This window comes from Trachemys scripta, chromosome 1 (genome assembly GCF_013100865.1).
Source record: "Trachemys scripta elegans isolate TJP31775 chromosome 1, CAS_Tse_1.0, whole genome shotgun sequence".
NCBI lineage: Eukaryota > Metazoa > Chordata > Testudines > Emydidae > Trachemys > Trachemys scripta.
In genome coordinates, this window is record NC_048298.1 from 144,907,428 (window position 1) to 144,918,820 (window position 11,393).

The 11,393-nt window shown below is 47.3% G+C and overlaps 1 protein-coding gene across 1 annotated transcript; it reads left to right on the forward strand.

The window, feature by feature from the left end:
- On the forward strand, positions 1 to 9,581 carry LOC117886696 (cytochrome c oxidase copper chaperone). Its single transcript, XM_034788717.1, has 4 exons — positions 1 to 72; positions 213 to 347; positions 7,952 to 8,065; positions 9,371 to 9,581. Exons 1-3 carry the CDS (start codon positions 17 to 19, stop codon positions 8,034 to 8,036), a joined length of 276 nt encoding a protein of 91 aa, XP_034644608.1. The 5' UTR covers positions 1 to 16; the 3' UTR covers positions 8,037 to 8,065; positions 9,371 to 9,581.
- The last annotated feature ends 1,812 nt before the right edge of the window (positions 9,582 to 11,393 follow it).

Here is an 11,393-nt window from a genome sequence, read left to right on the forward strand (position 1 = left end):
GCGGCCCGCCAGGCGCATGCGCATTGACGATCCGTGCGCGGACCCCGGTAGGAGCGTGCGAGGGTTGCGCATGTGAGCGGGGGGAGGGGCCCGGTCTGTGCCGAGAGTCCCCGCGGGGGCGGGGGTCCCGCGAGGGGCGGGTGCACCGGCCGTTGGGGGCCGGGCGGGCCTGTCGGGTCGAGCGGGCTCTGACCGGCCCCGTGTATCCGCAGGGATCCCGCGAAGCCGCCGAAGATGTCGAGCCTGGCGTCCGCCAGCTGCGAGCCCCCGGGCCCCGAGCCGCAGGAGAAGAAGCCGCTGAAGCCCTGTTGCGCCTGCCCCGAGACCAAGAAGGCGCGAGATGCCTGGTAACCGGCGGGCGCCGCCGCCACCCCCCCCCCCCCCACCGGGGCCCAGCGGCGGGCTGCTCGGGCCTGGCGCGGGCGGGCCAGGGAGGGTGACGCTTCCTGCAGCAGCACATGGGCTTTGCCCTGGCTGCAGCGACTCCCCCTCCCCGCCAGCAGCGGCCCACAGACACATCTTCCAGCAGCCTGGTTGCGTCTGGGGGGGGGGAGGAGTTAGGTCAAGTCGGCTTAACTGCAGCCCTGGGGTGTGTGTGTGTGTGTGTGTGTGTGAAATTGTTCACATCTCTGAGTGACACAGCTGGGTCCAGCTAAATGGGAAATGTAAACCGGGGCTGTGTCACAAGAAGCCCTCTTCTTTCATCAGGGGTGTTGTCAGCATAGCTGTGTCACCCGGGTGTGTGTCTTTCCCTGGCACCACACCCTGACCAACATATCGCTGCCCATATACGTTTTACGTGTAGCCCAAGCCTCAGGCTGGTTCCCAGTGGACAGATGACCCCCTGCCAGAATCACCATTATAAGTCCCACTAATCAGTTCCTTCTCTTAACCTACAAGTAGGCTAGTGACTGAATAGGGAATGGAAATTGAGCCTTATAAGAATGGCTGTACTGGATGAGACTAATGGACTATCTAGTCCAATAGCCTGTCATCCAGCAGTGGCTGGTGCCAGTTGCTTCAGAGGGAATGAGCAGGGCAATTATCAACTGATCCATCCAGCCTGGAAATGCTCCTAGGATGCAGCCAAGGACTTGCAGTGGTGCTGGAGGAGCTTCCCCAGTCATTGCCTTTATTGCCTTTGTGTTGTAAATAGGGATTTCAGTTGCCAGAACTCTGTCTGGAAATTTTCTCTGTTTTAATTATACATTAGTCCAGTCCCTCAAAAACAAATAACTAACTTCCCTGTAGATGATATTTTAGTTCCTAGGGGATCACCTGCCTTTTTCAGGCAGTGATTACTTACTGTTTGGGATTTGTTTTGTCAGCATCACCAATTGATAAAAATGATACAAGTTCTCTTTAAATTATCAGGAAACTACTTTAGTCCAATGTGTTGATGTTTAAAATTCCAGTACCAGTGGTGATGCCAAAATAACTCTCCAGAAAAATCCAGGGTGTGTTCAGGTCTACGGGGTCTAATCATTACTCTTATTTTTCTTAATATATTGTCTTAGTCTGATTATAAATTAGCTTTCTGTCTTTTGAGGTACTCCAGCCAAATAAATATCTTATGGGGAGGGAGTTTCAGAGAGCAAAGCTAAAAGGCCCGATCTGCTAAGCATTTTTTTGTTTTTATATATCGCCACATCAGAAATTCATACTGGGTTGGAGGTGGAGGGAGTTACTTGTTAGGTCACAATTAGCTCATCTTCTCAGCTGTCAGAGGATGGTACGCTTTCTGGTCAAGTGAAAAATTCTCTGTTTTGCCCTTTCTAGTTTATATGTCTCAGGTGCTGGGACTTGCTTTACTTCCCTTAAGAGAATAATCCATGCTCTCAGACCTTGTCTACACTAAAGGGAGAAGTAGATCTAAGCTACACAATTCGAGTTACGTGAATAGCGTAATTCAAATCGATGTAGCTTAGATCTACTTACAGTGGGGTCCACACTATGCAACGTTGATGGGAGATGCTCTCCCGTCGATTCCCCTTACTCCTCCCGATCAGGTGGAGTACAGGAGTCGACGGGAGAGCGATCGGCAATCTATTTAGCTGATCCCACCACAACATCAATCCTCTGGTAAGTGTAGACAAGCCTTAATAGCTTGCACTGCTAAAGGTCTCGTCTTGGTATGCATCCTAATTTTTCTTAACTAAGTTTTATCCCGTTATTTATCACTTTGGACCTCCCTACACATTTCCTTTTTTTCCTCAGTGTTTTCACTCATCAGTTAGTGCAAATCATCTACAAGTATCTCCTTTCTGCGTAACCAGCTACCAGCCTCATAGCGCTCCCTCTTGAGAAATAATACACTGAGACTCTTGTGACACTGCAAGTTCACAGGACAAGGAAGTGTGTGTTTGGGTGCAGATATTAAATGGATATACCAAATTAAAAATCTCACTTCCGCCTGAAAATTGTTTTTCTACTGTCATTACAAGTAACAGAGAGGAACACTTCTCAATGTTATGTTTTATTTATGCATATGAAAGCCCTTCCTGTATAGTCAGTTCCCTATAGTTGTCTTCTGTCTTCTATAGTGTATATTTCACTGCACTTTCTGTATCATCAGTTTCTCTTGTTGCTTTTGGGATTTGCACACAGCAGCAAGTCAGAAAAACACTTAATTTACCTTTTTTTAAAACACCAAAATTGGTAAGTGATTTCAGGACACACATAGTATCAGAAACTATTAACTTAAAAAAAAAAAAAAAACAAAAAAAAAACCCCACAAACCTGACTAGCTCTCTACACATTCTTATGACCCATGCAGCACACTCTAGTTGCTTCAGACTTTAAAGACTTTTAATACAAGTTAAATCCTAATTTGTGAAGTTTTTACTACAATTTGTCTGCAAACTTGTAGAGTAGAATGATGTTTAGCATCTCGTAATGAACCTTGGCCTCACTGGGGAAGTTTTATCTCACTAAGTGACATTCTTCCCTTGAGAGGTGAGAGAATAGCAACAATAATTAGATACATAGGTTAAAAATAATATATACCCATTTTTAATGTCTTTAATTGTTACTAATAGCACTTTAGATCAGGGGTCTCAAACTCAAATGACCACCAGGGCCACATGAGGACTAGTACATTGGCCCGAGTGCTGCATTACTGACACCTCCCCCCCGGCCGCCCTCGGCTCCGCCCCCACTCCACCCCTTCCATGAGGCCCCGCCCCTGCCCCACCTCTTCCCACCCCTTCCCTGCCCCCATTCCAATCCCTTCCGCGAACTCCCCACCCCAACTCTGCCCCCTCCCTGCCCCCAGGGAGTGCAGGTGGTGTGTGGCGGGGGCTCAGGGCAGGAAGTTGGGGTGTGGGGTGCAGGAGGAGTGAGGGGTACAGCAGGGGGTCGGGGTGCAGGAGGGGTGCGACATGGGGCTCAGGGCAGTGGGTTGGGGTGCAGGGTGAGGCGGGGGCTCAGGGCAGGGGGTCGGGGTGCAGCAGGGGGCTCAGGTCAGGGTGTAGGAGGGGTGTGGCATGGGGCTCAGGGCAGTGGGTTGGGATGCAGGAGGGGTGCGGGGGTGAGGCAGGAGGTCGGGGTGCAGGAGGGGTGCGGAGTGCAGCATGGGGCTCAGGGCAGGGGGTTCGGCTGCAGGAGGAGTTCGGGGGGCAGGGATCTGGCCCGGCGCGTACCGGGGACCGAGCAGGCTCCCTCCCTGCCTGCCTGTCTGCCCCCTCGCTCTGGGAAGAGGCTGGAACGTGGGGAAGGGGGGGGCAGAGGGGCTGTGTGTTGCTTCAGGCACCGCCCCCAGCTTCTCCCATTGGCCGCGGTTCCCTGTTCCCGGCCAATTGGAGCTGCTGGGGGCGGTGCCTAAAGCAACACACAGCCCCTCTGCCCCCCCTTCCCCACTTTCCAGCCTCTTCGGGGAGCGTTGTGGGGGCAGGGCAGGCAGGCAGGACCCTGCTCTGCCCCCGGTGCATGTGCACGACTGGCCCGAGCCGCTCTAGGAAAACACTGGGGGACGGTGGGGGGGCTGCGAGGGGCTCGCGGGCCGCAGAAAATAGCCCCGCGGGCCGCATGTTTGAGACCCCTGCTTTAGATTATTTCAATAGAATTTCAGAAACCAATTTACTTTTCATCATTTCATCATTTTAACATTTTTTGAGTTGACCGTGAAAATGCTGTAATGAAATAGGTCTCTAATGGTCCCTGGAGAGCTTGCTGGTCCTCCTTTGGGACAGGGAGGCTGTCAGTTTGCAAGTCAGTGATTCTTAAATAAATAATTAATAACCATCTATGATCACAAAATGTAAACCCCACAGTTGGAAACAGGAATTATTTAGGACGATACAAAGTGGTTGGTTTTCTGTCTTGGGTAGTTAAAAATTAAAATAAGGACAATATAGGCTAAACATCAAGATAACTTCCTGAGTGTGAGGCATGGTAGGCCATGGAATACTTCCTCAAGGGAAAGGGCAGGTACTCCCTTCCATTGGACGTTTTAAAACTAGGCTATTTCACACAACAGAGAACTATCCAGTAGCACTAACTGCTACTAGATATCCTTGAGGATAAGTTCTTAGGATATGAAAAAAGTTTAGGCACTTATGTAGATAATGAGAACATCCACTGTTACATTAGACAGTATAAAAAGTTTGTTTTGTAGAATGAATATAAAACCTATTGCTTCAGGACATAATCCAATCACTAACTGAAGGAATTTAAACTTTCACTGCGGGTTATTCCAAAGTAGAGAAGGGCCTGATATATGGAATTCATTTCTGAACTTCCCAATAGTTTTTAGGTTTGGGGTCCTCTCTAGACAAAGCACTGCACTGTATGGCATAATTCTGCCCTGGACAAGGATGGAGGAGAGAGGATCTCAGACTTAATAGGGTTCTTCCATTTCCAATTTCTGTGATAAAATGCTGAAAGAATGGAAATAAGCCAGTTTAGAAGCAATAGGAGGATGTCTCCCACTTCTCTTATAATGGCTAATTCATCATGTATTGGTGATGGAATTCTGAGTTTCTTTGCACTTGCCCTCAGGAGAATTTATATAGCATTCAGCTTTATACTTTATTTGAGATGTGTTGCTTCTTTAATGGGGAACTCTTGTGCTCTGAATCCTGTTTTCTGAGCCTAACACTGTCTGATAAATTAGCATCAAATCTAAATTTTCTCAGGATTGTGAGTGGGACAGCAGTGGTAGAAAATACCCTTCATCTTCCTGTGGGAAAATGGTGGTGGAAAATCAAAGCAAGCTCTGCAACAGACTGGGCTTCCTGTCTTACACTTGCCACTTCTTAGCATTTTATGGGCCGTAATTAAAGTCTCATAGCTAAGGTTAAGATTTTGTCACAATTATTTTTAGTAAAAGTCACGGATGGGTTACGGCCAATAAACAAAAATTCACAGAAGCCTGTGACCTGTCTGTGACTTTTACTAAAAATAACCCGGGGTTTGTGACTGCCCAGGGGACTGTGGGGATGGGACTGACAGCCCCTGCCACTGCAGGGAGATGAGGACAGCTCCAACTTCATCCCCGGCCGCGTGGGAAGGAGTGGGGGACTGCTCCCGCTCTAGCCGTTGGAGAGGAGTGGTGGAAGGACAGCTCTGGCCACTGCTGCGGGATTGGGTGACAGCTCTGGCCACTACCACGGGATGGGGTGACAGCTCTGGTTACTGCTGTGGGCATCCGCAACTGCTGCGGCAGGGGCTGAAGCCAAAGAAGTCACTGAGGTCCGGAATGTGTGATCTCTGTGACTAATCATAGCCTTACTCGTAGTCCTCCACTGAGGTGTGTCAGTATCAGACCTATATTTTAGAGGAGAAACTGAGGCACGGGTGTGTAGTGACTAAAAATTATGGCCTAAATGACTTACCTAACATCATGCTGTGAGTTAATGACAGAACCAGGAATAGAACACAGTTCTCCTGACTGCTGGACCCCTCCTTAAGCCACTAGAATTTGGTGGCTTGCAAAAGAGAACTGTTTTTTGTGTGTGTGTAAAGTACTTTGGTGCAAACATGAAGATGAGGTGCGCTTGTTCCACATCACTGGAATCATTAACCCACACATATTTTTCCCAAATAACACAATGTATAACTTGAAGTCTCTTTAGGTTTCAACTTGATAACTATTCTTAATCATATTTATGGCCTTGTAGCTGCTGTTTCCACCCCTTACAGCTACAAATGTTCTACCCTGATAGGGAGATGCCAAAAGTAGCTCCATTGTTCAAAATTCTTCCAGAATTTTCCTTTTAATGGGAACTTTGCACAGACCTGGAAGGTGACAAACTTGAATACTTTTGGAGGAAAATAAAAGTATAAATCTGAACATATTTTAATGTTCTAATGTAGTCTTGTGTTCTGAAGTTCTGTAGTTGGCCAAGTGACTCAAGGTTTAACACTCAAATCAACTTAGTGGCATTTCTGGTTGTCGGTAACGTGATAACTTTGGAATGCTATATTTGATCAATTCCAAAATTTCAGGGATGTTCTAGGTATCTCTGGGCACAAGCCCAATAGATTTTAATGCAACTCAGGCACTAGAAAAGCCTTACTCACAGAAAAATCAGGGCCCCCAGACTGCCTGGTACTGCAGGCAAAAGGATCTTTCTGCCACCCCTTGCTGCTGCACACACTTGTCAGATTCTGCAGCTTAACTGTCTGTACAGGGAGTTCTCTGTAGCCTGGACTCTACAGAAATAAGAGTCTTACAGGGAGGGTTTGGAGTGTGTGCGGTGAATGGGGACCAGTGGTAGGGAGGGCAGGGGGGGGAGTGGAGCAGTGGGGGTGTGGGAAACAGCAAGCCAGAGTGGAAGAGAAAAGTAGAGGTGGAGCTGTGAGAAAGCAGGGACCCAGAGAGGACTGTGGTGGGGGGGGAGCCAGGATCCAGAGGAGTGTGGGGACAAGGAGACTCTACTTTGTGATTGTGGGGGTGGGGGAGTGAAGCAGGGATCTGCAAGAGAATGGACACGTGGGGAGTGTTGATGAGGGATGTAGGGTCTTAGAGAATGACACCCTGGCATGTGGTGGAGCTGTGGGAGAGTTCCAAGAAGTAAATAGAGGGGCATGAGAGGGTGGCACACAGGGAGGCTGTGAGGGGATGCAAGGAGCCCCTGATGGACACAATGCCTGTGGCCTACACAAGCTACAAAGCGTGCGTTCCCCTCATTGTTAAGCTCAAGTTTTCAAAGCCTTCTTCACCCCCATCACCCAATTTGAGGTTTCACCTTTTTTCAGAACATCTTTTTTTTTTTTTTTTAATTAAAAGATAGCACATAGACTCCTGGAAGAAAAAATAATACTGCCTTGGGTATAACACAGGCAAAAGTTTAATTCATTGGTGTCAAGTGAGCTTGCAACTGTGCAGCAAAAATGAAAAGATTAATGAGTATGCCTGTAATGTTAACATTCCCTTGTCTCCTTGTATTGTCCAGGTTCTCTGAGCATAGAGCCCAGCTGGCAGCCAGCTTCCTCAAAGTCAGCTTGGCTTCCATTGCAAGCTGTGAGAGGCAATGACCTTCTTTACTAAGAGTAGCCTCCCTTCCACTTGAAAAGGCTGTAGGGAAATGACAGCCATCTTATCTGAGAGAAGCCTGTGGCTTTATTCCTATGGGGAAGGACGGGAGACAGTCAGCATCTTTACTAGGTGTCCTTATTTCCACATGCAGTAACTAGATGAGGATAACCTCTCTGAAGTAAGCCAGTTAATTCTCCCTGAGGTAAACTGTACAGCAAATTAATTTGAAACTACTGCCTTTTCAATTTAAAATATTTAAAAACAAGCAGGGAAAGTCAAACAAATCAGCTGAGTTTAAGGGCAGCCTTATATTAAATCAGATTGTTTTATGACCTGCTTACTATGAAATCTATTATACAATTTCTTCCCTTCATGAACCCTTCACCTGTGAGAGTCCATTGGTCCTGCAAATCTGAGGATTACATGGTGTCCGTTTTGCAAGCTAACCAGGGAAATCTCTTTGCCTTGCAGCATCATTGAGAAAGGGGAGGAGCACTGCGGGCCCCTTATTGAGGCTCACAAGGAGTGCATGAGAGCCTTGGGGTTTAAAGTATGAGCGAGATGAGCAGCAGGGCTGTATGGATGGTGAGTATAGGCTGTGGGACCATATTCATCACTTGGTCTCTGCCTCTGCAGTGGCTCTGAGAACTCAGTAGATGTCACCTCCTTAGATGTGAAAGGTGGTGCTTTAGGATGAAGAAGAGAAGGCAGGTATCTGCTGCTGGCCTCACTGGCTCAAGAGTAACTGCTGCTGGCCTCTTAGAGCAGTAGTTTTCAAACATTTTTTTTTCTGGCGACCCAGTTGACGAAAATTGTTGATGCCTGCAACCCAATGGAGTTGGGGATGAAGGGCTTGGGGTGTGGGAGGGGCTCAGGGTTGGGGTGAGGGCTGCGGGGTGGGGCTGAGGATGAGTTTGGGGTGCAGGAGGGGGCTCTGGATTTGGTGGGGCTCAGAGCTGGGGCAGGGGGTTGGGCTACAGGAGGGGGTCAGGGCTCTGGACTGGGGGTGCAGGCTCGGGTAGGGCCGGGGATGAAGGGTTTGGAGGGGCTCAGGGCTGGCGCTGCACCCCAGAAGCAGCCAGCAGCAGGTTCGGCTCCTAGGCGGAGGCACACAAGTGACTCTGTGCAGCTCTTGCTTGCAGGCACTGCCCTCCCCCTCCCCCCCCCCAGCTGCCATTGGCTGGGAACTGGCCAATGGGAGCGGGGGGGGGGGCAGGGCGGCGGTGCCTGCGGGCAAGAGCTGCATGGAGTCATTTGCATGCCTCAGCCTAGGAGCCGGACCTGCTGCTGGCTGCTTCCGGGGCACAGCCCCATTTCAGAACAGGTAGGGACTAGTCTGCCTTAGTCGGGTAATATCACTGATGGGACTTTTAACGGCCCGGTCGGCGGTGTTGACCAGAGCCACCGCGACCCAGTGTCTTACATTCCACAACCCAGTACTGGGTCACGACCCACAATTTGAAAAGACACTATATTAGAGCATTTGCAGTGGTGAAAGGACTGCTGGGAGTCTGCATCCATATTAAGTAATTCTACAATGACAAAGCACAATCCAACCCTTATGAACAGATGTCCTGTAATAGATTTGGATTTGGAGGGGGTTATAAACAGGGAGTTTGGGAGGGTATTAAATGATTAAAAATGACAGTGCCTTCTTTAAATATGAAGTTCAGCTTTCCTTCTTTCATCTTTTTATTGTGTCACCATCATTACAAAGACACCATATTGTATTCTTAGAGTTCCTACAACAGAGAAACTCTGTAAGTAACTGTCACTAGTGTAGTGGTTAAATTGCTGCACATAGTGACCTTTATGACAAGAGGCTATTGAACTGTTCATATCCAGTAGAAGTCTTGTCTCTTATTTGATGTATTCTTTTTCTTCTCCTAGGTGATTTGCTGTTGGGTGACTGGTTTCTCGGGTGGCTGAACAATATTAAGTTATTTCTGCAAGCTACTTCAAAGAACAAACTTATGAGAAATCTATTTATAAAGAATTTCTAATAAAAACCATATGTATATTGCCTCTGTGGCACCTCCATTATCTGATCTTGACTGGCTGATAGAGATATATTTTCCTCTTAATAAAGGATTTAAAAATGCTCATTTCCCTTTTATTTTTAAAGCAAAGACACCCCCACCTTCTAACCTAAACCATTTTCTGTAGTATGGTGGGCAGCAATTGGTTAATGACTCTCCTCCTTTCCTTTCCCTATCCAAATTGGAATAAGAACCGTGATAGCTGTAATCGTATTAAAATATGCTGGTTTCTAGCGAAATTTTTCCCTTTACTACTATGGATGGGGAAATCATGCTAGCGATAAGTGACCCTATTGTAGACAAAAGCAAAGATATGCTGAAGTTTGTAGCTGTTGCCTGTTGTGCAGGGATAACTGGTATTGCAGATAAATCAGGGCATCTGCTCCTGTAAGCCTGCTGCTCTTTGCAAGGAACTTCCCCTAGGATTGAAGCAGGTTCTGCTGCTCCTAATGTTGTGCTGTCCACATCTGAGACAGAATTTTAATAATCATTGGCACTTCTGTACCATTGCTTGAAAAATTGACTAGCTCGTGGAAAGTTAGGAACTTTCCATGTCAAGTTGGGGAGGCTTAAGTCAACACACTCTTAAAAAATAAGTTTCTAGCCCTTGAGAATGCTCAGATACACTCACAGTTAACTGATACAGTGCTACCTTTGTCCTGAGTCTTCACCCATGTTTCACTATATCTACTGGCTCAGGGCTTTCCCAAGCCTGCTGCAAGGTGAAATTAACAAGACATTTATTAGTTTCTCTGGTGTTGTTCAAAACCCTTTGGGTGGCACAAAAACTGACAATTTAATTTTGACTGGTGCTTGTGAAAGCTGGGGGTTGAGTCTTTACAAGTAAGGGACCTTAAAAAAGCTGGGGAAGGGAGGGGTAGAGAAGCAGACCTCCCTTCACTAACAGCTATGGGTTGGGTGAGATAACTCGTTCTCCTTTACAGCGGCTCTAGAGTGGGCCCTTCACATTTGTCAGAGATCTTCTGTCCAGAAGCTGATCCAAAAGACTGAGCCTCATGCAGTCATCAGAAACAACACCCTGGAAGTAATCCCAATGCACTCTCACTTCCCAGAAACTTCTGTTTCTATTGGTGGTTCGTCTCTTGTGTTAGCCTGTGTTTTGAGAGTTTTGTTTTCTAGTAGAAAGCATACAGTAAACTTTTAAGTTTTGTATCTATAGCCACCTCTACCAAAGGATCTGTAAGCATTTTACATATGTTAATTAAACCTTAACCTGCTCTGTCAGGAAGGTAAATAATATCTTCATTGTATTGCAGGGAAACAGAGACCCAAAAGGGCAATTATTTGCTCAGGGTCACAGTGAGGTGGTGGCAAACCAGCAATAGAACTTGAATCTCCTGGTACATATTCCTGCCCTTTGGCCACAAGATTATCCTTTCCTCCTTCGTGAAGGCCAAGAAAGAGTGAAAAAGGAAGATGAGTGTCCTCCATTTATATCTCCTAGGTTCCAGTTCTCCCTAACCGCTACAGCCTACAAATAACTCCCTGTCAAGACAGTAGGAGTTGCTTGGGTCTGTTGGGGGGAGGAGCAGGGAAGAACAGCTCTATGTTTGCTAGGAACCTAATCTAAATGTCTTTAACTTTCTGTTGTCCTGTTTCACCCCCAAACAGACCGTGATGAAAGTGGTTTTTCAAATTACTCTCTCCTGGTGTATGTGCCAGCCTTAGCTTGTACTGTTTCTTCACCCTACGATAAGCTGCCAAAGATGACCCAGGCTCTGGTATTGCTTACTTTGGTACTAATGAGTGTTCCACATGGAGCCAGTCTTCCCAGGGACAAAATCATCCAGGGATGGTGATTGATTGACACTTTCCATCTCCTTTTTTAAAGGTGTCTTCAAATCTCACGCTAG

Bases quoted from the DNA above. Each gene is read 5' to 3' on its own strand.
- LOC117886696 (XM_034788717.1), top strand. From the start codon at position 17: ATGCGCATTGACGATCCGTGCGCGGACCCCGGTAGGAGCGTGCGAGGG. The intron at 73-212 runs GTGAGCGGGGGG...GTGTATCCGCAG, and splicing joins AGCGTGCGAGGGTTGCGCAT to GGATCCCGCGAAGCCGCCGA. The intron at 348-7,951 runs GTAACCGGCGGG...TTTGCCTTGCAG, and splicing joins AAGAAGGCGCGAGATGCCTG to CATCATTGAGAAAGGGGAGG.